At 46.3% G+C, this 27,831-nt stretch overlaps 1 protein-coding gene across 1 annotated transcript in view; it reads left to right on the forward strand.

Annotated features, from left to right (window-relative positions):
* SLCO3A1 (solute carrier organic anion transporter family member 3A1) overlaps nucleotides 1-27,831 on the forward strand; it is a 215,929-nt gene that overhangs the window by 168,088 nt on the left and 20,010 nt on the right. The window contains exons 3-6 of the mRNA XM_048868205.2: nucleotides 733-831; nucleotides 6,947-7,210; nucleotides 22,570-22,734; nucleotides 26,857-27,055. Coding sequence (XP_048724162.2) covers nucleotides 733-831; nucleotides 6,947-7,210; nucleotides 22,570-22,734; nucleotides 26,857-27,055 — 727 coding nt within the window. The remainder of the gene's footprint in view (nucleotides 1-732; nucleotides 832-6,946; nucleotides 7,211-22,569; nucleotides 22,735-26,856; nucleotides 27,056-27,831) is intronic.

The following is a 27,831-nucleotide window of genomic DNA, read 5'->3' on the forward strand; positions in this document are numbered from 1 at the left end:
AGCCAGGATAAGACTTTGTGCTTGTGGAGGGGCTACTGGTGTCAGGGCTGTGAACCAAAGATATCCAGCATAAAGGCACCCAAGATTACAGGGCAGGAGGTGAGAGAAACTCTTCCTGGTCTGGGTGGTCCCCAAAACGTCTCACAAACCATCGCTTCAGGTGTACAGAAATCCTTCCTGGCATTCAGCCCCAGCCATCCCTCTCCTCTGAGGAGCTGGGGCAGCACAGAGAGCATTATGGGGGAGCCCTTGTGTTCAAAGCTTGTGTCCAACCGGCATGACATCTCCATGCTCTACAACAGTGTTTCTCAAACTGGAGGTCCCGACCCAAAAGGGGGTCGCAAGGCTATTGTAGGGGGATCGGGAGATCACCCCAATGTCGCTGGGGGGGGTAAAGGGGAGATGGGGGGGATACAGCAACTGCCACTCTCTGGCCACCCTGCTCTGAAGGAAGCACGACCAACAGCAGCACTGCAGACGTAAGGGTGGCAATACCATGAGTATGCACCTATGAGTATGTACCGTAATTTGCTATCACTTGCGGGGGGTCACAACCTGAAATATTTTCAAAGAGCGGCCCAGCGAAAAAAAGTTTGAGAACCCCTGCTCTACAGTATTCTTTGGAAGCAAATCTTGACTTGATGTCAGTAGAGCCTGGATTTGGCCCAATGTGTGATGAATGATCTGTGCCTAGTGTTTAATTTCCCTGTGTTGTTTTCTGCTTCTTTGCAGGGATCCTGTTTACAATGCTGGTATTTGGACCAGCCTGTGGATTTATCTTGGGCTCCTTCTGTACCAAAATCTATGTGGATGCTGTCTTCATTGACACAAGTAAGGCAAATTGTTTCTGAGTTGCTGTCTAAGAGCATTGATGATGTATTGTGGAATAAGATGTTGAGATTCACTCATAAAGCCCCCTCTCATTGAGTCTCTTAGGCTCATGAGCATAACAAGGCAGGAGGAGATCCTTTTGAGAGAGACTCAGCTGCTGGGTGGGATTCAAAGTCTTTCGCCTCGATTCCAGTGGAGAAGCGGGTGGAAGCGGCTGGAAGTTGTTCCCATCTGGGATGGTTTGGAATCTTATGTTAAATGAGGCTGAGGGGATCACAGCCCCGTTCTTAGTAGACTGACGTTGCATCGAGATGCCACCATCACAGCTGGTTTCTAGCTAGCTCCCATGCATGCACCCTCCACCAAGGGACTGGGGACAGTATAGGCCATGGAGAACGAACTCCCCATTTTCCCACTACAGGAAGTCTTTGCAGCCCAGCGTAGAGGCATATCAAAAAGGAAGCTTCTGGTGCTATCTGTGTGCTACCTCTCTTGGTGATAGTTGCTATGTGACTCTCCTCCCTGAGCCCTACTCTTTAGTTTTTCACAGTTAATGATATTCTAAATGTCACTCTCTCTTGATCTGTCTTTCTGTCTCCTCTTCTATTATTAGAGATATTATTCCTTTTGTCAGTAGAGTCCAGTTACACTGTACATTAGCCCAGCACACCTCTGAAAGGGGAAGAGGAAAGAAACAATAGGGTGATAGATAATAAAAATGTTCATGGTCCAAGACAGGGAATTCAGATCCTTTATTATTTAGACCCTGATCCTGTAAAGACTTAAGCACACATTTAATTTTATACCTGGGAGTCATTCCATTGAAGCCAATGCAATAACTTCAGTCAATGGGCCTACTTGTGAGTGGAAAGCAAGCTCATAAATAAGACTTTTTAGAACTGAACTTTTAAAGTGACCTTGATAGAACCTTGGTATTAATTATGGGGGTAAAGCTCTCACAAAAGCAAATAATAATTCCTGCCAGGATGCTGCTAAAACTTAGCAACAGAAAAATGTCTTAATCAGAGTGGTTAAAAATATTTTTAAATTCGGTGACGTTTTTTGTGAAAAATGTTTGTGGATTTGAAAATTTCCAAATTTTTGATGAAATGATTCAAAATGAAAATTTTTCTATTTGGTTTGTTCTTTTTTGCCATTGGAAAACAGGACGGGGTTATGAATAGGGGAGGAAAAGCCTGAAAAATACAAATCAGAAATTTCCAAGTTCACTTGAAATGATCGCTTTTCATTTGAATCATTTCATCAAAAAATTACACCGAGGTTTCGAATGAAATGAAAATGTTTCATTCTGTTTGAAACTTTTTTATTGGAAAAGAATTCCCATTTTTGTGACAAAGCCTACCAGTAATAATGCTCTCACTTTATTCCATTAGCCAAAGATAAAACTTCAGGGGAGGTAGGTCAGGGACTCTGAGTTGTTATCCCCATGTGACCAATGGGGAAAAGGAGGCACTGTGATGGGTCATTTGCCCTGGGTTTCCCTGTAAGACAGAATTGGGGAGGAGACCAAGGAGTCTTGATTCCCCACTTTCCCGCCATTCCACAAACTCAGACTATTAGGAAAGTCAGGAGCTGGTCTCTGACAGAGGCTGGATCCTAGTTAGATCAGTAGTCTGATCCATGTGGCAGCTCTTATGTGTGAGTGTCAAAACGTTTTCAAGTAACTTCTATTTCTGCTTAAATTTTTGTAGGTGGATGGGTACATTATTGTTCAAGAAGCAGAACCCTTTGTTCATTGCCAATGTTATCCCTTTGCCAGCAGAGGGAGCTATAAACCAACCGATCCTCTTCTCTGCTTTCCTGACTGCTTGGTTAGTTTACAAAGCTGGAGCTTCTCCCTTTTGTAGAACTTTTCTCCACCTTGTTCAAAGGCCTTTGCCTATGTCTCCCCTCCAACAGGCTCTATCAGCGTCTCTCATCTTTCTTCAGGGGTGTTGTCCCCTTTGGGAACGTGCTGCACTTCTGTGATATCGCAACACATCACAACACCATAAATACGGTATTTTGTACGTCCCATGAGGCTGCCTTGCAGGGCTCGGAACAGGCCTCTGCAGATTGGCTCAAAGGTGCGGAGCAGCCACTGTATCTTGTTCTATCATACACAAGGGGCATGTACAAATTCATCTGAAAACCAGACACTCACTGGCTTTCTTTGTGCTGCTTGCCCACCTGTAAATATAACTTACTGGGCAGTGCCTCTGACTACCCAGCATCCCTGAATCCCTTGTTCAAACTTTGAGTGGGCCCATTTAATCCACTGATTTCAGTGGAGTTAAACCAATGATGAATTTGGCCCTATAATAATAATACCTAGCTTTTACATCAGTAGATCTCAAAGCACTTTACAAAGGAGGTCAGTAGCCTCAGCTCCATTTTACAGATGGGGAAACTGAGGCACAGAGAAGGGGAAGTGGCTTGCTCAGGGTCACCCAGCAGGCCAGTGGAAGAACCAGGAATTAGAACCTAGGTTAGCTGAGTCCCAGTTCAGTGCTCTGCCCACTAAGACACACTGCCTCATAGACAGTGTAGTCCTCCTTTAACCATGCACACATCAGACTACTGAGTCTAAACCACTCCAGAGCGTACATGGTCACATTTACTGCTGAACAATAAAATCAAATGTGGCCTGTTCCTAGTACCACTATGGCACTGCTAACGAGGGCATTGGACCATGAACTTTGGGAAACGCAGCGGGATGGGATGGGATGGCTCAGTCGATGATCAGGGGCATAGAGAACTTTCTAGGTCTGGCCTGGGTGGTTGGTGACAGCCTGTTATTGTCAGCTGAGGGTTGTTCAGAGGTCTGCTGGGTGGAAACCAAACTGGCGGCCTGAGTCTATTTTCAGATGTATGAGGGTCTCCACGCCCCAGCTGGACCTGCAGTCTCAGCGCAGAGGCCAGGAAAGGAATGTTCCAGGAGACTGAACTGCGCTCTTATCCCCAGGCCAGTTCTCAGGCACAGGGACAGAGCAGTGAGGGGGAGAGATTGTGGCTCCACGGCCCATACTGCACCTGTCTGGGGAATATACAGAAGGCCTGGCTGTCAATCTGGCACCATTCCCGGGAGCTAAAGAAATGCATCTCAGAGGGGGGGAAATAACGGGCACGAATTCAATCCCTCAAAAATGAAAATATTTTCGAGCTATACAGTATTTTCCCCTGGGACTGAAGCGTCTCCTTCCCTCTCCGCTTGAGAGACAACTTGATTACTTCACGTCAGACACAGCTTTTCAGATTGACTATAACGCAAAACACACAGAGGAGATTGTTATTCGAGCCGCACACGCACGCAAACCTCCACCAAGAATGAGCTCCCAGGAGCAAAGGCACACATTGGCCTTGCTTTCCCAGCGGATCTCTTCAGAGGACACAATGTTATGCTTTCCGTCTGAAAGAGAAGTTCTCATCTGTCACAGATTTCATCCCCCAGAATGACTCTCATGATTTACAGATGGGCTTTTTTCTGTGTGCTGATTGATTGCCGGGGGTAGGGGGGGTTACAGACCAGGAGCCAAGACATCCCATCCTGGTCTAGTAATCGCACTCAGGAAACGGGTTGCAGCCATGGCCTTCAATGAAGCCGGACCTATTGCTGACTTGGAATAACAGGGGAAACTGAGGAGCAAGGCAAAAAGGCTCCCATGCTCGCTCAGCAGAGTGTGCTCATCATTCCCCTGCACTCAGCTAGACGGCCACGCTAAGCACATTCAGAGTGAGTCAGGTATGGGGTGGTCTCATACGCTCACCAGAGCAAGAAGCTCTCCAGGGAGGCTGTCCCACCAAGGCACCAACGGATGTGGGTGGCTGAGGGGCCTGCTCAGAGTAACGCATTCCAGGGGCTCAGAAGTTACTGGGTGATGTCCAGCCCAGCCTCACTAATTCACATAGGCACTTGGGAGACTGGGTGCCAGGTACTGAATTTGGGCAGTGAGTGAGCGAATGCCAGAGGGGAGCAAAACCAGTGCATCACTAAATGTGCTTTATTCATCCATTTAATTATGATTTGTTATGAGAGCACAGAGGAGCTCCATCTGAGATCAGCCCTATTGTGCTAGGAGCTGTACAAACACAGTGAGAGCCAGTCCCTGCCATGAAGAGCTTACACTCTAAATAGACGAAACAGGCAGGAGATGGGAGGGGAAACAGAGCCACGAGGAGATGAAGTAAGTTGGCCAAGATCCCTCAGTAGGTCAGTGACAGAGCCTCAGAAACGGTACCCAGATCTCCTGACTCTCAGCCCAGGGCTCTATCTATTGGACTATGCTACCCCTCATCTTTTACCAATTGCCCTTCAATTTTCATTGCTCATGATGGTACCTAGATTCACAGATTTTTTTAAAGGCCAGAAGGGACCATTGTGATCATCATCAACACAGGCCTGAGAACTTCCCCCAAAGTAATTTCCAGAGCAGATCTTTTAGAAAAACATCCAATCTTGATTTAAAAATTGTCAGTGATGGAGAATCTACCATGCCCCTTGGTAAATTGTCCCAATATTTAATTACTCTGACGTTTAAAAATTGACACCTTATTTCCAGTCTGAATTTGTCTAGCTTCAACTTCCAGCCACTGGATCGTATTAGACCTTTCTCTGCTACATGGGAGAGCCCACATCAGTAAGTGCATGAGAGTGTAGGTTGTAACACGAGAACTGATTGAACCAATTGCTCAGGAAGTCTTTTGCTGAGAGCTGGGGACCAAACAAGTTTGGTGTGGGTGACAGGGTATGCAGTGGAGTGGGGTTCACAGCCTGATCATAATGACCAGCAGGAGCAGCGGAATTGGGGGGCAGAGAGGGATAGAACGCCCGCAATGGAAATGTTGGGGGACTGATGTATGGTCCCCCCCCAAAGTTTTCTGCCCCCACAATATCTCGCTGAGGTGAGAGGGGAACCCGGCTATCTTTCTACCTCTGCAATGCATGTGTTGTGAGGGTGGGACCAGGAGGAGGGCCTGGAGCAACCCTCTCGGCACACAAGATCAGGCTGGCTGTTGGGGAGCATGTAGGGTCAGCGCTCCTCTCCCTGCCCTGCAGCCACCAGGATTCCTGTGGAGACACCTGGCTGGAGGGAGGGATGGGAGCGTGGGTGGCAGCTGCTGGGGAGGGGTGGGGGACAGGGGACCAGCACCAGGGCAAGGGGGATTGGCACACAGGATGCTGGAGGGGAAGCACAGAGTGCTGGGCACCAGCTGCAAAGGAATTGCCTTAGGAATGGCAATAGGAACTGTCTTCTGAGCCTGAAGCCAGCCCCTCTCCTCCCCTCCTTTCCCCCCACAGCCAAGACTCTCCCTCCTATCCCTCTCAGTGAGCCACCACCCCACCGCTACCAGCGACAGGTCTTTTCACTCGAAGAAGAATGAGGTAACTTTTGGGAATGCAAAAGTGCAGGGGAGGTTCCTTCCCAGTTGCCTTTCGTGGTGTTTCCTTTCTTTTCCCTCCTGTGGGGGAGCAAAGTCCCCCTTGTGTGCCTCCAAGACTTGGGGTCCATCGCTTTGTACTCCCGTGCAGGACACACGTGAAATCTGAAAGTGATCGTGACCCTACAATGAAAACTCTGCTGAGCAGGGAGCTTGTTTCCTGTGTGTTTGGGCAGCACCCAGTGCCTACAAATAACAGTAGCATAAGCAGGGGCGTGAAATTGGGGAGGGATGAGTGATCTTGGGGCAGTGTCATGGAGCAGATCACTGTTTGGATCCCATTGCCACTAATAGATAACAGTCACTTCAACTAGCTGTTTTGAGTCTGCAAGCTTGTGTCACGCAGAAACGCCAAGGGGCCTTTCTGAGTTTCAGAAGCATTCAGCCTTCAATCGTGTGATCCAGATCCCTCCATCCCTCCTCATCAGTAATAATATTAACTCACAGTTCTATGACCTAGAAGTCCCAATCAGGATCAAGACCCCATTCTGCTAGGTGGTGTACAAGCCAAAGTGCCAGGTTCCTTGCCCCAAGCAGTTTCTTTCTGTGTCTGTTTTATACCTAGATTGCTACTCAGTGGGGATATCCTGGGGTTGACTTTAGCCCTCTGGGTCTTTAACCCTTTGTGTCTCTCTCCTTCCATTGGAATCACTGATGTGTGGCTTTGCCGTTGCAGGTAAACTGGATATCACCCCCGATGACCCTCGGTGGATCGGCGCGTGGTGGGCAGGCTTCTTGCTGTGTGGTGCCTTACTTTTCTTCTCGTCCCTCTTGATGTTTGGATTCCCGCAGTCCCTGTCCCCCAGGGTGGAGCATGCAGTGGAGAGCGAACAAGCCATGCTCCCCGAACGGGACTACGAAAGGCCCAAGCCAAGCAATGGGATCCTGCAGCACTCACTCGAAGGGGAGGACGGTGCCTCCTGCCTCCAGCAGCTGAGAGGTGACAAACTCCCCTGCAACTCATTGCGTTTCTACGGCAGGTTCATAGCTCATTAGATTCATAATTTGGCTCTGATTTTGGCTACCCCACCTGCCCACCCACCCACCCCACAAAAACCCTGTTGGAATTTCTCTCCCGCACTTTTACTTATCCCTGATAGTGCACTCATTTTAGTGGGAGACATTGTTCCACTTAAAAGGCTTTGGTTTAAGCTACAAGATGTAGAAATCCAGAGAAAGCCATTAGGGTTCATCAAAAATGGGGCTAAGGGAGGGACGGGGGAGAATGGAGGGAATAAAACAGTGGACGACAGAAGTTCTCCAAGACACTTCGTGAGTTCCTACTCTCCAGAACCTCACCGTCTTGTAGCTTGGCTGAGTTTCTACTCTCTAGAACCTCACCGTCTTGTAGCTTGGCTATGCCTGCGGCTCGCACAGTGGGGACAGGAAGAAAGCAAGTATGACTGATTCAAAGAGGTTTGGAGCTGCCTTTTGATGGAGCCATGGCAGGGCCAACAGAACCCCATGCTCCTGAGTGTAAAGCAGTAAATGCTGGGCACCGACACAGCAAAATACCAGAGCACAGAATAGGGTTAGGAGGGAGCCTTTAGAAAGGGCAAGGCCAGAGAACAGTCTGAGTATCAACAGAACCCTTGTTAGGGCATAAAACAGCCAACACGTGTCAGAATAGAATAATCTGGGCCAGATCCTCAGTTGGTGGAAATCAGCATAACTCCAAGGAGGTCAAATTACACCAGATGAAGTGTGTTTATGTGTGTGTGTACACACCATGTACATCTGTAGTATTACAGAATTCTTTAGGTGAGAGGACAGCTCTACTAGGGTATCTGGTCAGCCCCCACTTGCTGTCATCACAGCAGAGGGTTGGTTTCCTTATCCCTTAAAGCTTCCTGATAAACAAGGGCCAAACCATTTAATCCTGTCCAACCCTTACCGACTTAATTGGGGCGTGCGTGGTGCGAATGCAGGGAGGGGAGAAAGGAAGCTTGGAAGGATTTTGAATAGAGAACGTTTTGAGTAATGGATGTTATTGCTCCTTAGGAGAAGGTCAGTTGTGATCAGAAAATTTCAAAAATTTGAGCATAAAAGGAGGAAATATTTTAAAAATTTGCTGTCATCCAATCCTTCAGGCTGCAGGGATTTGGAAGTGGAATGTTCCATGGGTGGAGATTGGCTGTTCCACCAGCCAGTCCCTTCTGCCAGTGGACATATTTGTTCCATCCATCTAGATAATTTCATGGCTGTCAGTACCATAGCATTTGAATATCGGTGTTTGGATCTGAGCATTGTATTCACGTGAAGGACAGCAGAGGTTCAGACCAATTGGGTCATTGCTCAGTTTCAGACAACCGTGTATGGTAACATGTAACACAATTTACCTGCTGCACCAAGTGGAAGGAATTCTGCTCAAGAGTGGTGTGGAGCAGACTGCGTTATTGAGTTATTTGCTGAATGACTGCCTTGCAGCATAGGTACTGTGTATGCTCTAGGGGCCTATGTGTCACCCAGTTATACCAGATAGTGTTTGTATCCCTAGAAATGCACTCCAGAAGAGGGTGATGTTCTGATTGGTTAGTACTACAATGGAAAGCGGACAAGGACAAACCATTCCACTGAAGTCGATAGGCTGAGACCAGGGATAAATCTGGCTGTGTGTACACTTCTGTGTGTTTGAGAGGAGACACTTCTTGCAAACAATGGCAAGATATAACTAGGGGTGTTTGGAAGGGAATACTACATACCTTCAAATTCCATTGAAACTTTATGTTTCAGAAGGTGGAGGAAGTAAACCGAGGGACCTCCATTTTAGACTTGATTCTGAATAACAGGGAAGAATTGGTTGCGAATCTGAAGATTGAAGGCAACTTAACTGACAGAGATCATGAAATGATAGTCGTCAAGATTCTAAGAAAGGGAGAGAGCAGCAGCATAAAGATAACAGACTTAAGAAAAGCAAACATTAATAATTTCAGAGAACTTGTAGATAAGGTCCCATGGGGAAAAAATGTAAGGGAAAAACAAGTTCAAGAGAGTTGGCAGTTTCTCAGAGACAATATTAAAGCCACAACAGCAAATTCTCCTGGTGCAAAGGAAAGCTGGGAAGAATAGTGAGAGGCCAACATGGCTTCATGAGCAGCTCTTTAATGACCTGAAAATCAAAAGAGAATTCTACAAAAAGAGCAAACATGGACAAATTGCTAAGGATGAGTACAAAAGAACAGTGCAGGCATGTAGAGACAAAATCAAAAAGGCCAAGTGAAAAAATGAGTTATACAGAGCAAGGGGCATAAAAGGCAACAAGAGAAATGCAAAGGAAAATTCCCTACTTAGCAGAGAAGTAAAGCTAGTTACGGACGACATGAACAAGGTGTTTAAAGCCCATTTTGCTTCAGTCTTCACTAAAAAGGTAAATTATGACCAGATACCTAACACAATTAATATGAACAATAAAGGGGAAGGAACACAAGCCAAAATAGGGAAAGAACAGCCTATAAGAACAGATGTATTTGAGTTGCCAGGGACTGATGAAATTCACTCGAGGGTACTTGAGGAACTAGCTGAAACTAGCTATTAGTGATTATCTTTGAGAACTCAGGGAAGGCAGGTGAGAACCCAGAGGACTGGAGAAGGGCAAAGGGTAGCATATATATTTTAAATGGGGGAAAAAAGAGGACCCAGGGAATTATAGACCAATCAGCCTAACTTTGATATCTGGAAAGATACTGGAACAAATTATTAAGCAATCAGTTTGTAAGCACCTTGAGGACAATAGGGTTATAAAGAATAGCCAGCATGGATTTGTCATGAACAAATCATGCCAAACCAACCTAATTTCCTTCTTTGACATGGTTATTGGCCTAATGGATGTGGGGTGGGGGGAAATATAGATGAACTGTATCATGATTATAGTAGGCTTTTGACACAGCCTCATATAACATTCTCATAAGGAAACTAGGGAAATGTGGTCTAGATGAAATTACTGTAAGGTGGGTGCAAAACAGTTGAAAAAAAAATATTTAAAGAGGACTTTGCTGTCACACTAGGGGGGTGAATTTAGTGGGTTCCCACAGGCGACTGTCTTGGATCTAGTCAATATTTTCATTAATGACTTGGATAATAGAGTGGAGAGTATGCTCATAAAATTTGCTGATGACACCAAGCTAGGAGGGTTTCAAGCACTGTGGAGGACAGAATTAGAATTGAAAATTATCTGGACAAATTGGAGAATGGGTGTGAAATCATAAAATAAAATTCAAGAAAGACAGGTGCAAAGTACTACACTTAGGAAGGAAAAATCAAATGTAAAACTACAAAATGGGGAATAACTGGCTAGGCGGCTGTACTGTTGAAAAGAATGTGGGGGTTAGTGGATCGAAACTTGAATATGAGTCAACAATGTGATGCAATTGATAAAAAGGCTAATATCATTGGTATATTAGGAAGGGTGTCATATGTAAGACATGGGAGGTAATTGTCCTGCTCTACTTGGCAGGTGAGGCCCGTGTCCAATTCTGGGTGCCACGTTTTAAGAGTGATATGGACAAATTGGAGAGAGTACAGCAGAAAGCAACAAAAAACTAGAAGGTTTAGAAAACCTGATCTCTGATGAAATGTTTGGGAAAAAAAACCTGGCATGTTTAGTGTTGAGAAAAGAAGAGTGAGGAGGGACCTGATAACTGTCTTCAAATATGTTAAGGGCTGGTATAAAGAGAATGGTGATCAATTGTTCTCCATGTCCACTAAAAGCAGGACTAGAAGCAATTGGAGATATTTAGGTTAGATGTTAAGAAAAACTTTCTAACAATAAGCACTGGAATAGACTCCAAGGCTGGTTGTAGATTTCCCATCGTTGGAGATTTTTACAGGTTGGGCAAACTCCTGTCACAGGTGGTCTGGGGTATACTTGGTCCTGCCTTAGTGAAGGGGGCTGGATTAGATGAACTCTTGAAGTCCATTCCAGCCCTATAATTTCTCTGTTTCTATGAAATCCATTGGACTACAATTGCCTTTGGGAGTGTTAAGCAGTTGGCATTTATTTTGTTGAAAAATAAGTGACATCCCTTCTAAATAGGGGCTGTTGATATATATGGGCTAGTGTGTGTTTGTGTCTTTGGGTGCATGAGGTTGTGGTATTTATGTATTTGTGCAGCTGAGTCGAGGAGGACGGGTGTGTATGTCCATGTGTGTCTGGTTGCATGGGGTAGTGTGTGTGGATTTGTGTGGATGTGCATCTCTGTGCACAGGGAGGTTGTGTGTGTGTGCGTGTGTGGGTGTATTTGTGTAATATATCTCTGGGTAGGTGTGGGGGTTGTTTGTGAATATGCAGGTGTATACATGTTTCCGGTTGGATGATGTTCTGTGTGCATATTTGTGTAGGGAGGTTGTGTGTGTGTTTTTGTGCATGTGCATTTCTGTCAATTGATGGGCTTGTCTACACTGGGAACTTGCATGTTGTCTCTCTCCCGAGGGGCTTGTGGGTTTGTTGTGTGGACAAATGTTGTCTGTCTGGGGGAGTTGTGTGTGTATGTTGTATATGAAGGATGAATTTCAGGGTTCAAATAAGCTTCTTTTGAATGCTTTTCTCCAGTCCGTTCCATATCTTGCACCTTTAAGAACTGAGTGGACACTGAGGAGCCACGTCACTTTGAGATAGATGTTTCCAGCTGTGTGCTTCACACCAGACACCAACATGCTTTAGTCAGGGCTGTGGAAGGAAGTTCTGAGGGCTGGCAAGCTTTGTTGGGAGACCATAAAACGTAGGAATCGGCTGAAACTCCTGGTTCTCCACAGATCTTAGCACACAGAAAGGATGTGACTCTCGTATAAAAGCAAGCAGCTCAAAGCCTTGGAAATGCCTTTCACATCTCTGCCAAGGTCTAAACGGGAGGGAGGGACCGACCGGTTGGAGGCAGAGGCATCTCACCCCCGGCTATTTTCATGCTGGGATGAGAAGCACCCTTCTGAGGAGTTTAAAACCTGGAATGAAAGCTGTGCCTTTGAACAACAGAAGGAGAAGTGGCCATCGAAGGCAGCGGAGTCGTCTTGCTGCCTGCGCAGCTGCTCCTAGCACAGCTTTCTCCGGTCTCTAATGATGGAACGGCATCACGTATGAGCAGACCTCAAGGAAGGAAACAGTGACGGCCCCTCCCCAAACACTGCGCCCCCCCCCCCCCCCGACTTCAGTGGGAGCTGTGCCATCTGGTTTAACCAGCGGTTCTGGGCAGCTGATAGGAGGATGACCAAGAACTGCAGGAGGCTCATCTGGTTCCAGAGCTAAGTAGGTTAATTGTCTCACGGCTTCTGAGAGGAAGCAATTGGTCATTACTTGTGTGGGTTGTACCTGCTCCCTGAAGAACCTAGCACTGGCTGAGGTGCTCAGGTCATGTCATTTGAAGCCTTGGCTTATATAGTCGATCCATGGTTCCAGAAGTAAAAAACTCAAAATGACGCTTGATCATCAAATCCTGTTTCTTGAACGGAGCTGTGCCCTGGCCAGCCTAGGGGAGTGACCCAGGAACTCTGCTCCCACTCGGAAGGAGGGAAGGATGAAACTCTGTGTAATGGGCTATTAGAGGTTACCCTGGGGTTCTGGTTCTAGTGGGCAAGAATTTACATCTGGGGAGGCACCAGAGTGGATTCCTACCTGGGTTTCTATCTATCTATGGTACTTCTGATTTAGTTGGGGATTGGTCCTGCTTTGAGCAGGAGGTTAGACTAGATGACCTCTTGACGTCCCTTCCAACCTTGATAGTCTATGATTCTATGGCCCTCCTTTATTGTAGTGTCTGAACATCTCATAGTCTCTATCCTTACAGCACTGCTCTAACGTAGGACAATGATATTCTGCCCATTTTATTGGTAGGGAACTGAGAGATTTAAGTGACTTGCCCAAGGTCAGTCAGGAAGTCTGGGGTGGAACAGGGAATTGAACACTGGTTAACAAGCACCTAATCACTGGCCCATCCTTTTTTCCCCTAGTTTGGCATATTCTAGATCAATCCAGGTGGTGGCTTTACACTGTTGCACCTGGGAATGGGATACTACACTCTCTTTCTTCTTTTGTGTGTCATTAAATGTGAATGTGTGTTAGAGTGCAGGAAAGGGAAGGGCTAATAGCACGGGTTTACAGCAGGGAAAGGATAGGCAGATGCTGCCCAGGTTTTCCCTGGCATCTCTGCCAATGCACCTTATTCCTGATCTGGAGTGCCCCTTGCTACTCCAGTCCTAGGCTCCCCACATAGAGCCCTGTGAATGCACCTCACTTCTGACCTGCAGTATCCCTTGCTATCCTAGTGCTTGGCACTCAGATCAGCTTTGCTAATTTACCTTCAGTCCTGACCTGCCCCTCCAACCCTGCTATTCCAACTCTGGGACAGTGTACAACTCTGCCACTGTACCTCAGTCCTCGCCTGTACCCCCAGCTGATCTAGGCCTGGGATTGCCACCTAGCTCTACCATTGCAAATGAATGATAACTGGCAGCGCCTTCTGCCACTAACCAACAGTCCCCTATTCGTCTCTGCGGCAATATATGAGCTTTTGTCTGCACAGAACAGCTGCCCTGTTTCCTTGCCCAGTGCCTTCCTCACAGCTTTCCTTGCTGTGCTTCTGGATACCTGAGTGTGACAGCTGCCAAATTCCCTTGTTCCACCTCCCAGGAAACTCTGCCTTGGGAAGAGAATGCTGCTGGCTGGCAAGAGGCTCCCAGATCCCACAGGTGGATTCCAGGCAATTAAAGGGCTGTACGCCACAGCGGGACATAATAGTAATAATCATAATTAACCATTAGCATGCACAATGGTTTCCACCTTCAAAGCGCTAACTGATCATTAGTGAAAACTGTCAGATGCCTTGGTGAGCCGGGGCTGGGTGAGTGTGCCTGTAGTCAGCTAGCAGCCTGTGTACCCCGTCTGCAGCAGTGGTGGGGGTGTGTTCTCTCTGGGGCAGTCCCTTGCACTTTGCCCCTTGCAATCACTTCTTAGCCCATGGATAGTGTGATTTGCTCCGTCCTTGGCTCCTGTCAATGCCCTTTCCATCCTTCCCCAGCTAGCGCTAGTGTTCTGCTACATTTTTCTTAATTAGGGGCTGTGCCTCTCAGCCCTATTGTTGTTGTGAGAAGCTGGTGATTGGAGAGACCTTGCTCTGCAGGCTAAATGGGAGATTGGTTTTCATCCTGCAATTTGTCTTTCTAGATGTACTCTCACCTAGCACGTTTCCTCTTGCGTTTGTCTGTCTGGGCTTGATGGTAATGCAAAGGGAAGGATCCCCCAAATCAGAGGCATAACGGATCATATTCTGGGCCGTACTCTGTTCTCACTTACACTTGTGTAAAACAGTTGTGTCAGTGAAGTTGCTCTGGATTCGGCCAGGATTAAATTAGAACAGAGTTTAGCACTCGGAGTCTGCTTATCTTGCTTCTGCTGAGCATAATCTGTTGGATGACATTTTCATTCCATCCCACTCTCCAGCTTCTATGCTTGAACTACTCTGCCCTTAGGGCTTATTTCAGAGCAGCCGCATCAGAGATTAATTGGGTTGGGTCTGATCATGTGGGGTGAGGAACACTCACAACTTCCACAGGCTGTTCGTCTGTTTAAAGAGGGGTGTGATATTGGAAGAGAGTTAAAAGCTCCTGTGGATATTGAGATTGGAAGCTTTTGGGATGGGAATCTTCCCAATTAATTTCACTGGCAATGAATCAGGCACTAAGGGCCAAAGCCTGCTCCCACTGAACTCAGTGGGAGTTTTGCTATTGACTTTAATGGGATTAGATTTGTCCTTATAACCTCCTTGTCGTTTTCTGCATCCTGTCTGTGGAATGGGAGATAGGGGAGTTGCAGTATATGTGTTAGAATCTGAGCCTGATCCCTTAATCCTGCAGCCCAGTTATAATCCCTGGTTTACCACTTTGCATTCTGGTACCATGGAAATGGTGCCACAGATTTGATCATTCTGTCTAGACATGGAAAAGCCTCCAAAGGTTTGGGTGCTTCTGGGGATGTGAACCAATTTGGTCTGGCAATCGCACCACGATCAAGTTCTCTTGTAAGAGTCCCAGAGCTGCCTGGTTTTGACTGGGTCAAAGATGCCATGAGAAGAATTTTTCTTATGCCCTAGTATTTCTGCTTCCCGCTCTGATTATCCCAGGATGCCCCAATATTGAGGTATTACAATGATACTGCCCTTATACTGATGCTATAGGATCATTCTAGATTTAACATTTGGTGCTATTCTGATATTTGATAAATGTGAAGCATGGTCTGGTGGTTAAAGCACAGGACTGGGAGCGAGGGTTCTCGGCTCCAGCTCCGACACTGCCTCTGTGTGGCTTTGGACAAGTTACTTCACTGGGTGGTCCTCGTCTATAAAAGACGAAACAGGAATGACCTGCTTCCCAAGCCTTGATTATTTGGTTGGTTGGTTGTAAAGTGTTTTGAGATCCTCATGCAAAAGGCACTGTAACATTACAAAGTTCAATTACGAATGAAACCCTCTTGCTTGAACATAAAAGCTGTCCAGAGGATTTAGGTTCATAGATTCCAAGGCCAGAAAGAACCACGATGATCATCTAGCTTGCTATCCTGTATAACACAGGCCATAGAACTTCCCCAAAATAATTCCAAAATAATTTAGAAAAACATCCAACCTCAATTTAAGAATGGTCAGTGGTGGAGAATCCTGACCTTAGGTAAATTGTTCCTGAGGTAATTACCCTCACTGTCAAAAATGTGTGCCTTATATCCAGTCTGAATTTATTTAGCTTCAACCTTCTCTTTGTTAAGCTAAATAGTACAATTCCCTTTCATTCCTAGGTGCCTTTGAAACCCCCCGCCAAATATCTTTGAATGTTAAGGTAGCAAGGAAGATTCTGGGTGACAAATGGGTTCATGGTTTAGAATGTTCCCCCTTAGAATGCCCCAACATGAAAGTCACTCTGTAAAGGTGAACGGGGGAGTTATGGCCTAAAACTCTTCTAATGAGCATCTGTTTACTGTTATTCATTGGTTTATTCCCTGCGCATCCCCAGTGTTTGATGCTTCTGCCCCAAGAAGCTTACAGTCCAGAAGACAAACATTGAACTCAGTTAAAGCCCCTAACGTACCAGAGGTCTGATCATAAGAGGGGCCAAGCACCCTGAAACTCCCATTGATTTAGCATCACCCAGGAAGAGCTCAGCACCTTGCAGGATCAGGCTCCAGGGCATCACTAGTAGAGATACTTAATGTCTCAGCAGCCTGTGAGAAGGAATGTTGAGAAACCTTAATATTTCAACTGTTCAGCAGGGTGGGGAGGCAACCCTGATGGGCTCTGTGGATAAAGAGGAGAGGGTTAGATCTTGTGGCACCAGGACAGGGAGGGCATACTAGGCAGCAGCACGGATGGAGCTGGGGGTGGGAGAAGAGGTCAGAGGGAGTCTGAAGTGGGCAAAGGGGTAGTGCGAACAGTCTCCAGAGCTGTTAACTAGACAGAGTTCATCAGCATAAAAATGCAAGTGATGCTGCGTGGCCCCAAATCACATTCCTAGTTGCTTTCTGTAGCTCTTTGAACTAGGTAGGGGCATGTCAAAGAAGGCTTTGATGCTTCTCATCAGTGTAGCAGAGTTCCTGGTGACTTGAGCTTTTGTCTGCGCGTCATCTGTATCTGCACATTCTTTCCTCGCCATTCTCAAGTACAGCATCTGCATGTCACTCGCTATGCTTAATTCACAAGGGCTTGCAGGCCTCATGCTTCAGGGCATACTAAACTGATCAGCAGCTGGGGTCAGGAAGAGAATCTGTTTCCATGAGGTCGTATTGCACAGCTGGCTGATAGGGGTGAGGGAGGTTTGCATCTTCCTCTGAAGAGTCAAATAAAGGCCACTGCCAGAGGCAGGATAATAGATCAGAAGGATCAGCAATCCTTTTCACAGTACATGGCAATGTAAGAATATTTGTAGTTGTTTCGAGCCCATGTCTGTTACAAGAAACCCATTTGACATGGTGTCATCTGATTTCTTCATGCCCTTTGTGATATTAATTTTACTCGAGGCCTTGTACAGCTTGGTATATTAAAGTAAATTTCATTATCTTTGATGTCTTTCTGCTTCTTCCATCTTCTCTTTTTTATGAGCTGACTCTTTCCATGAGATGTTTTCTTCATCTTCTTTCCCTCTTTTTCTTTTCTTACCCTGCAGCCAGGTTGATATTTTGCCTGTGTCTCTGATTCAGATACAAGATGTGTATTGCTTGGGAATGGGTCTTAGGCTCAATACCTAATATGACCCTCTTCTCATTGCACTGTTGTAGGAGGACTAGGCTATTAAACCTCTCTCCCCCAATGCTTTCTATGTTCCTGTCTTTACTGTAAATTGAAAACATGTCTCCATAAGATGCACCCACTGGAAAAAGGGCCCCCAACAATAATAGTGTCCCAAACAATTCATTTCAAGCATGATTATTGTAGTTTGTTGTTTCTGGAGAATAGCTAACCCTGGTATAAGGAGGTTATCCCCTGTATTTTCCAGTGGTTAGGTGCAAATCAAAGCTACTCACTGGAAATAAAGTACTTGCCAATGACTTTGAGGGCCTTAATGTCAGAAGAGTCAGGCACCCAAAATGCCACCACAACTAGAGCCAGGACTGCTCAGCACCTCTGAGAATCAGCCCCCTTGTCGTTGATTCTGGAAGGAGTATGGAGTATTATAGAAGTGAAGTCAAGGGGGTAGAGATGTTAAGAAAAGGAAGGGGAGGGGTCTGCGGGAAGCGAATGGCTGAAAGTGGAAAGCCCTCTTCTGTTAAGAGTTTGAATGAAATGTTTCATAGTGAGGAGAAACTCAGGCATTTATGATTGTACTGGAAATCAAAAAGACAGATATTGCAATGACAGCAAAAATCTCTCTTGTGACATCTATTTCCACAGTATTAGTATGTGGTGATAGTGGTAGGGACATGAACTGATGAGTTACTCCCTTCAAGTATCCCAGTGTGATTCTTCCTTCACAGCATCTGCTCTGGCCGACAGATTCTTCTCTGAGACTCTCTCTTTATTTTGCATGCAACAAACCCCTGCTCCCAGGCTATCGGTATGAGTTGAAACTAAGGCCTGTAGCTCCAAAGTACAACTGTCCACCAGGTGAGCTCAACGACTCTGCTCATTCAGCAAAGCCCTTAAGCATGTGCTTAAGTCCCATTAAAGTTGACCAGTCTTGACCACATGTTAAAGTTAAACACATACTTAAGTGCTTTTCTGAATCAAAGCCTTAGCTGGGAGCAGTAGCAGGTGGCTTCCACTGTGGATCAGCTACAGAGTAATACACAGACACACTTAGCCAGTTTACACATGGATTAGCCCTTCTCCATCAAACTGCTCACTCCTGCACCCTAGTCTAGACAGCCACAAGCACAACATTTGTTCCTCCCTCCCGGTCGGGGATTTAAAACTCCATGCCAACTTTTAATTTAATTCCCAGAGGTATTTCACCCCAGGCAGTGATGCACCTCAGCCAGTATCAGATGGCAAATGGAGCAAGTGGCAGAGCTGAGATGAAAGGAGTTCTATTTCTATGGAAAGCTTCCAATTTGTTTTTCTTTCCTGTGTAAAATTAAAGGAAATGATGTGGACCTTATTGATGAGAAGACATAGGCTGCACGATATCTGTCCTCTTCCCTTTTGAACTATTTCTATTTTATGTTACAGGAGCTCCAACTGATATTGATCCCTATTGTATTAGACACAGTATATACCCACAATAATAGACAGTACCTACTGCAAAGAGCTCATGGCCTAACTAGACAAAGGATGGGATGGGCAACAGGCACAGAGAAGTGGAGTGATTTGCCGAACATCACACAATGAGTCAGTGGTGGTGCTGGGAATAAACCCAAGTCTCCTGCCTCTCCATCCAGTCCCCTGTCCAGTGATCAGATTGCCTCTGATGTACAAGATAATTAATACTGCAAGATAATCTTTGTTCTCTCTAAGCTGGTACAGTGCAAGATAAAGCTTTCGCCCTTGGTCTTGCAAGGTATTTTTGGCACTGGCCATGTAGAGTGTCTAAATGACTCTCTGAGATATATTTTTCCATCACTTTAAAAGGTATCCTGCTGTTGTAAAAAACTATCAGATTTTTTTGTGTCTACCTTTGAGCTGGGGCAAACCAGCATCTTGCAGAATCCATTGGTATTTTACTAATTGAACTCCAGAGGCACAAGAGGAGATAACATATTAAATATAACTCTCTGAGCTCAGCTTTGTTTTCATCCTCCAAGTTCCGCTAAGAGGACAAATTCAGTAGATGGCCACCAAAGGACTGAATGAGATGGCAGGGTGGCCATTGGGAACTGATGTGAGGCTGAAATTTTTTTTCTGTTTATCTGAAAAATGCTGTCTCGATTGAACATTCATTATGCCCAGTAAGTCCTCAGGAAGCAAGGATTTTGTGCAGCATGGAAAACCATTGGGATGAAAGGGACTTGAAACTGAAATAGCCCTTTGCAAAGGGCCAGATCGAGCTAATTATAGTCTCACCAATGGAACCCAAGCAGAGCGTTAACAAAGACCCTGCATTTGCCCAGTGCTATTAAACTTTGCAAAAAGAAGGAAAAACCTGTGAGAAAACAGAGGTGTGCACTGGAGAAATCAGTTGGCTGCCAGAGCCTAATACGCAGAGCAGAATGAGGGGGGAAATATTTTAAAATGCAAACAAGGCCCATTGAGGCTTCACCAGCACTTCAGAGAGAGAATTTTTAAACTAAATGATTTTCACATTTAATTCAGGGAGAAATTAGTCACCAGGTATTAAGATAAAGCAAGGCTCTCGCCTGTATTAGTATTCCATCCTGTTCAAGCTGTCTTATCTCTGGAATAATTAAAATGCTCACTGAAGTAGAAAATGTGATATCTGATTCATTAGTCAGATTTCTCTTTGTAAGGTAATTGCACCCCAACTCATGTTTGGTTTATTGGAAATAGAGAAATGGGGCCAAGAGGATCTCAGGTCTTCATGGATAAAGACAGAGGGGCCAGGGGATCATGGGGATGGAGTGAGCATATTTAACCACTCAGTGTGTGCATTGCAGCTTAGTACAAGGTTCTCAGTCAGTGGATTTGGTGGGGTGTGTCCAGTGATGAGCTGCCAAAATCTTAACAACAGGTTCCCTCCTCACCCCATGAGGGGGGTCGTTGCCCACCCCCGCCCCCCTGGGACTCCTGCCCCATCCAACCGCCCCCGCGTTCCTTGATGCCCCATCCAGGACCCCTGCCCCATCCACCCCCCTCCCCTGTCCCCTGACTGCCCCCAGAACCGAGCAGGAGGGTCTCGTACGCCACCGTAGTGGGTGCCCACCCCACCCCTAAGAGCCAGAGGCACCTGCCGGGGGGCGAGGTGGGGAGTCCCAGAGGTGCTTACCTGGGGCAGCTCCCAGGAAGCATCCAGCAGGTCCCTCTGGCTCCTAGGGGCGGGGGAGCGTAGCTAGGTGGGGAGCAGGGGGAGCGGCCACTCCCCCCTCTGATCACATCAAAAGTGGTGCCTTAGACACCGACTCCCTGGGTGCTCCGGGGCTGGAGCACCCACGGGGAAAATTTGGTGGGTGCAGAGCACCCACCGGCAGCTCCCCGCCCCGTTCCCGGCCCCAGCTCACCTCACCTCCACTCCACCTCCTCCCCTGAACGCACCACCCCGCTCTGCTTCTCAACCCCCTCCCCTGGTTTCCCGCGAATCAGCTGTTTGGAGGGAAGCCAAGGAGGGCTGAGAAGCAGGCGGCGGCTTCACACTTAGGCCGAGGGTGGCGGAGGTGAGCTGGGGCGGGGAGCGGTTCTCCAGCACCCCCCCCCGGGTAACCTGCTGTGGCGCAGGTGGCCCTCCTTGTGCTCCCCCACCCCCTGCCCCAGCTCACCTCCGCCTCCCTGGGCCTGAGCGGGAAGCCGCCACCTGCTTCTCAGCCCACCCCAGCTTCCCGCGCGAACAGCTGATTCGCGGGAAGCCGGGGGGGGCGGTGAGGGGAAGCAGAGCGGGGCGGCGCGTTCAGGGGAGGAGGCAGAGGCGGAGCAGAGGTAAGCTGGGGGCGGGGGCGGGGCAGGGAGCTGCCGGTGAGTGCTCTGTACCCACCAAATTTTCCCCTTGGGTGCTCCAGGGCTGGAGCATCCATGGAGTCAGCGCCTTAAGGTGCCACTTTTGGCTGGTTAAATTTAGAAGCCCTTTTAGAACCAGTTGTCCCTCGCAGAACAACCAGTTCTAAAAGGGCTTCTAAATTTAACAACCGGTTCTAGCAAACCGGTGCGAATCGGCTCCAGCTCACCACTGGGTGTGTCTGGGAGGGTGGAGCCCAGTCCATCACAGCTGTCAAGTCTCTGCTCTGTCTGTGTGTGTGTATGAGAGACAGAGAAAGAGCTTCTTCATACTACAGAAAAAAGTGAAAGCAGCTAAAATCTACCTCTGCTTATGACTGAAGTTTGCAAAATAAATAAAAAAGGAAGAAAAGAAGTTGAAGGTGTAATATTGACCTGAGTACCCGTGACACACACTGGCTAATGCAGGAACTGGGTGGAATAATGAAGGACAAGGAAGAAGGCAGATGGAGGTATAGAGAAGGAAACCAGGAATCAGAGGGCGCTCTTAGTATTTTTTCCCCACAGAAGAAATGAAAGAATTATAGAAACGTAGGACTGGAATGGACCTTGTTAGGTCATCAACTATGTATTATCTAGAGCATCCCTGACAGGTGTTTGTCTAACCTACTCTTAAAAACCATCAATGATGGGGATTCCATAATCTCCCCAGGTAATTTCTTCCAGTGCTTAACCACCCTGACAGTTAGGAAGATTTTCCCAATGTCTAACCTGAATCTCTTACTGCAATTTAAGCTCATGGCTCCTTGTCTTGTTCTCAGTGGCTAAGGAAAACAATTTATCCCCCTCCTCTTTGTAACAACTTTTACGTACTTGAACACTGTTACCATGTCCCCTCTCAGTCTTTTCTTCTCCAGACTAAACAAACCCATTTTTTCCAATCTTTCCTGGTAGGTCATGTTTCCTGGTAATCATTTTTGTTGCTCTCTACTGGACTTTGTCCATTTTGTCCACCTCTTTTGCCAAATGTGGTGCCCAGAACTGGACACAACGCTCCAGTTGAGGCCTAATCAGTGCTGAGAAGAGTGAAAGAATTACTTCTTGTGTCTTGCTTACAACATTCCTGTTATTACATCCACAGTTATGTTTGCTTCTTCTTTTTTTTTTTTTTTTGCAATAGTGTTACACTGCTGACTCGTATTTAGTGTGTGATCTACTATCACTCCCAGATCCCTTTCTTCAGTATATGGGAAGAACCTTAATGAAACCATGTCTTCTGTCTCCTCTGTTGCAGTGATACCTAAAGTAACAAAGCACTTGCTGGCCAATCCTGTCTTCACCTGCATCATCCTTGCTGCCTGCATGGAGATTGCTGTGGTCGCTGGCTTTGCAGCCTTCCTGGGGAAGTACCTGGAACAGCAGTTCAACCTTACCACCTCATCAGCCAATCAGCTCTTGGGTAAGTAACTACATTAACCGGCCACGCAATCCCTCTGCTGTCTCTAATATGTTGGCCTTCCTCCTGCGGATCTTTCACCCGAGGATCTCAGAGCTCTTTGTGAAATGAGTGGGTATACAGAAAGAGAGACAGAGTGTGTTAGAATCCCCATTTTGCAGAGTAGAAAATGGGTCCTGGAGAGGTGAGGTGTGTGTGTGTATGTGTATATAAATCCTCTCATTTTTGGGTTCCTTGGCTTTTAGGAACCCAAATTTAGACACCAAGGGCCTATTTTCAGATGTTCTGAGCTCTCACAACTGCAGTTGAACTCACTGATTATGGGGGGTGCTCAGCACTTCTGAAAATCAAGCCCGAGCTGTCTAAACACTTGCATACCAAAAATGATTTGCCCCAAATTAGAAAATGTGGCCATCGGTGAATTGACCAAGATCACATTCAGAAGGCTGAAGATGATAATTCTAGGAGAATTGGCCCTAGCTACAAAAGCTAATGGTGTTATTGTTCATGATAGTTTCTCAGTTGAAGACTTTAAAAGGGAGGTGGATTGATGAAGTAGGCTTGATCAGGATTCTTGTAACATTTCTAGCAAAATTGCCTCATAGAATATTACAGGCCTCAAAAGTAAATCCCAGGAATTGGATTTTAGGAATTATTTGTCTCAATTTAATTTAGTTTTCCTCCAGGAAACCTGGTTTACGAACGAGGAGTCCTTTTATTTATTGGGCTTTGAATCCTTCTGAGAAGGGACGTTAAGAATGGTTAGACTGGCATGTGGACTGGCCCTTTTCATTCTACCAAATTAAGAGTCATAACTAGCATGTTAATGTCTTCGATAACTCTTATTTCCAGGACTATCATATTAGTTTCTCAGCTAAATCTATTTTGTTAGCTCTGAATGTTTATTTGCCTCCTTTGGGCTCTCCTTTGTGTAATGAATCTTTATGGACAGAGCTTGATGGATATTGACCGGTTTATGGAAAAGGTTCCAATAGCAAATTTTGTACTCTTGGGAGCTTTAAACACCTGATTGGGTGCGAAGGATAAGAAAATGTTAAAGGTTTCCTGTAACTCAGTAAAGGGGTATTGCCTCCATTTCCCCCAGTAAGAAATTCTTCGGGTCATAAACTTTCTGTAATTTTAGATGTAGAGTGGTAGAGATGGTGATCATTTGCAGAGTCATTTTACAGTCACCTCTTCTAGAGAAAGTAGTGCGACAGATTATATCACAGTTCTGATTTTACACTGGTCTTGTTTCTCTAACTATTTAGTGGCTTTTAAACTGGACAGCTGTCACCAACCCCTGCAAGTGAATTTCTGACTTCCAGCCACTTTTTCCCAGATGAATTCTGGCAGGTTGGGTATTACTCCTAATTCTGAAGCTCTAACCTCAAGGCAAATTAAGTTGACTCCATTAGTTAAATCAGAAAGAAACTCCCATCCAGTGATTTGTTAGTTTTAAAGAACCAGCTTTTTCACTTTAGCGATTCAGCACAAGTCCATGTAACATTTATTAAGATTGTTGAAAAATTACAGGATGACCTAACCACCACCAAGGGTCATGTTTACCTTTAAAAGGTAAAAGCATCTGGTATGATTCAGATTGCTCCAGCCAGAAGAAACAGCTTCAGATCATGGCAAGGGCTGCTAGAAATAATGGTTCCCCAGATTCTAGTAAGAAACTTGCTATCCTTAGAAGCAAATATAAAAAAAATGCCGAATAAGAAGTTTGAACAATTGAAAAATTGTATGACTGAATGACATAACACCCCTCCCCCCACCAATGTCTGTCACTAAGTACGGTAATTTTGTCAAGAGTCCGTCATCCAACATGATGGTGCCGACCCCTGGAAGGACCAGTATAGGTCTCCTACTCTTTCCAAACTATGCAGTTATGTCCTGAAAGCCGTAATCATCTTTGTCCACGCTGGTCTAGCCAGGTTGAAGACTGGCCACACTATTTATATGCCTTCTGACCTGTACTGCCACCTGAGAACTAAACGGCTATCTCCATTCCTGGCTCAGAGGCCTTTTGCCACACCAGCTCAGAAATTAGGATCCTTGCTACATAGTGCAAATGTTTCATTTGCACAGGCTGTTGTCATAGGTGCCTGTTCAGCCACAAAAATAAGAAAACTATGTGAAAGGGAGGCTATTTTGACTTAAGTGAAATAATATACTCCTAATATTTTTTCTTATTTTCCTACATATTTTAAGGAGTGGTGATGTGAAAAGGTATCAGTTTTTAAAATTTGTATCTGTTTTTTGGAGCTGTGAATTTACAATTTGTCTTTATAGTATTATGAGCAGTGGCCTATGGCTAAGGCGCAATATTAATAAAAATAAATAAAACCGGGGTGCCTCAATTTTTAGGAACCCAATTTTAGACACCAAGGGCCTTGTTTTCAGAGGTTCTGAGCTCCCACAAGTGCAGTTTGAATCCATTGGGAACTGAGGGAGGTGCTCAGCACTTTTGAAAATCAGACCTGCTCTGTCTTAAAATTTGGCACCCCAAAAATGGGTCACCCTCAATTAGAAAATTTGGTTCTTCGTGAAGTGGCTGAGATCACAGAGTCAGTCAGCAACAGAGGCAAGAGCAGAACCCAGGAGTCATCCTTTCCAGACCCATGCTCGATGCACTAAACTATGCTCCCTCCCCGAGGGCTCACATAAATTGTTTTATATAGAATCAGTTGTTTCTGTGAGAAATCATATTCTTCATTCTTGCAGCAAGGGCATAAATAGCCTTTAGAGCTCCTCACCTAAAGCAGAGATGCCAGCCTGCTGCCCACGATGCTATGCGGGAAACCTGGGAACGCAGGGGCAGAACTCCTTGTCTGACTGAGTGCTGCCCCATAACTGCCTGCCTGATGATTCACGCTGTCTAGCGTTGCCCTCTGTTCTCAGTTTGAGGTGGAGAGCCCAGTTCCCCAGCTGAGCTCCCATCTCCCCTGCAATTTGGCCTGCGTCAAATTGGAAACACAGCCAACAAAAGAGCCACAAGCAGTTGTTCTGCTAGCCCATCTGATGCATCCTGGTCACCACTCCAACATTTTCTTTCGGAGCCATCCTGCTGCTGCCCCTGTACTCTCTGTGCTTCTCCTCTTCCCTCCTTTACATGAAAGGACACGGATACGAACACAGGCTCTTTATTCATCTGCTCCTGACACTTGTTCCCCACAAAGTTCTAGTGCTCTGTTTGTGACAGGCATCCTTTCCCCAGCGCCCAGTTAAGGCATCTAGGTGTTGATTCTGAATAACCTGCAATCACCACCATCCACATGGGCCCCTGGCATGGACCTATCAAACACTGACAGCATACAATGAGACTGGTTTAATATCAAAAGGAATAGCACACAGGCTGCTGTCCTGATTGTTATGCATTTTTCTGCTGAACTAATTGAAAACCTCCATTTTTTTTTAATTTAAATGAAATTGCTGCAGAATTTCCCACCTGCCCCAGAATCCAGAGACCTTTTTGCAGAATGGGCTTGGGTATGACCTGCAGCGATGGGGCGAAAGTGAGCAAAAAGAGGCTGAATATTGTGAGAACTTTCCCGAAGTGGGAGGCTGAATTTTCAGAAGTGACTAGTGATTTTGAGTACCAAACTTGAGACTTCATAAAGAGGCCTGATTTTCAGACAGCACTGAACACCTCTCCCCTGAAGATCAAGCCCCTTGAAAGTGTCTCATGTTGGGCAACCACAATCACTGGTCAATTTTGGAAATCTTGCACAAGATCTATTAGACTGTGGATTAGTTTCCCTTGGGAAAAGCAGTGGAGACTCCACTGCCTGGACAAAGCACTGTGGAGGACCAGTTCTTTGCTGGCTGGGGCAACAGGGAGGCAGAGAGTGGTGACGTTTCCGTCATCCCAGGGACGATGTAACTCTGCTACAGGTGAGTGCTAACAGCTTCTGGGGCCTGAAGTCTCACATAGTCACTCCTAAGGAGAACCCACATGAATGGATAAGCATCTAGTGGGTACTCTGAGCCTTTAGCGCTTCCCCCATCACTAGTGCACTGATCTAGTCACTGGAAAATAAAATGCTTCAACATGCAGTGTATTTTTTCAGCTCCTGCTTTCTCCTTGTGCATCTTCCTGACTCTTCTTCCTTCTTGCAGGGATGACAGCGATCCCATGTGCATGTCTGGGCATATTCCTGGGCGGTCTCCTGGTGAAGAAGCTCAGCCTGTCTGCTCTAGGAGCCATCAGGATGGCCATGCTCGTTAACCTAGTGTCCACAGCTTGCTATGTCTCTTTCCTATTCCTGGGCTGTGACACGGGGCCCGTAGCTGGGGTTACTGTTCCCTATGGAAACAAGTGAGTACAGAGAGAATTTCAGCTCCATCTCCCACCTCCAACCCTATGATACCACCCAGGAAGTATAGCACAGCGGTGTTAGCTAAACTAACCTGCTCTTTTCAGTGCTGTTTCTCTATTTTTCTAGGGTTTTATACCACCTACATCACTGATATTTGAGTGATTCTAGGATTAAGTTGTATGAAGTGCTGATGTAGCTGTTAGTCCCAGGATGTTGGAGAGACAAAGTGGGTGAGGCACAGGCCAACTTTCTCATTTCCCCGGGGATGCTTGACCCCTGCTCCATCCCAGGCCCCGCCCCCACTCCACCTCTTCCCCCAAACTCCCACCCCCGCTCTGCCGCTCTGCTCCACCTCTTCCTGCCCCATTCTGCTCCCTCCCCGAGCATGCCCCACCCTCGCACCTCCCCCTGAACAGCTGATTGAGGCGGGCAGGAGGCGCGGGGGGGCTGATCAGTGGGGCCACCGGTGGGTGCTCAGCACCAGCCCTGGAGCACCCACAGAGTTGGCGTCTGTGGCGTGAGGTAATATCTTTTACTGCACCAACATCTGTTTATTGATATTACCTCACCCACCTTGTCTCTCTAGGAGTAAGTAACAGTGTAGAGTAATAGTGTTACAGTAAATGCATTCCTGGCACAAGTGGGGAGGACTCCATTGAAGTCAGTGGAGTGGCACCCACTTCCACTGTGGCTGTATTAGGCCTATTCTATAGAAGTGTCTTGGGGGGAGTCGGAACAATAACAAGTTTGAGAGCCGAATTCCACTGAGCTTAAC

This window comes from Caretta caretta, chromosome 10, assembly GCF_965140235.1.
Source record: "Caretta caretta isolate rCarCar2 chromosome 10, rCarCar1.hap1, whole genome shotgun sequence".
Classification (NCBI taxonomy): domain Eukaryota; kingdom Metazoa; phylum Chordata; order Testudines; family Cheloniidae; genus Caretta; species Caretta caretta.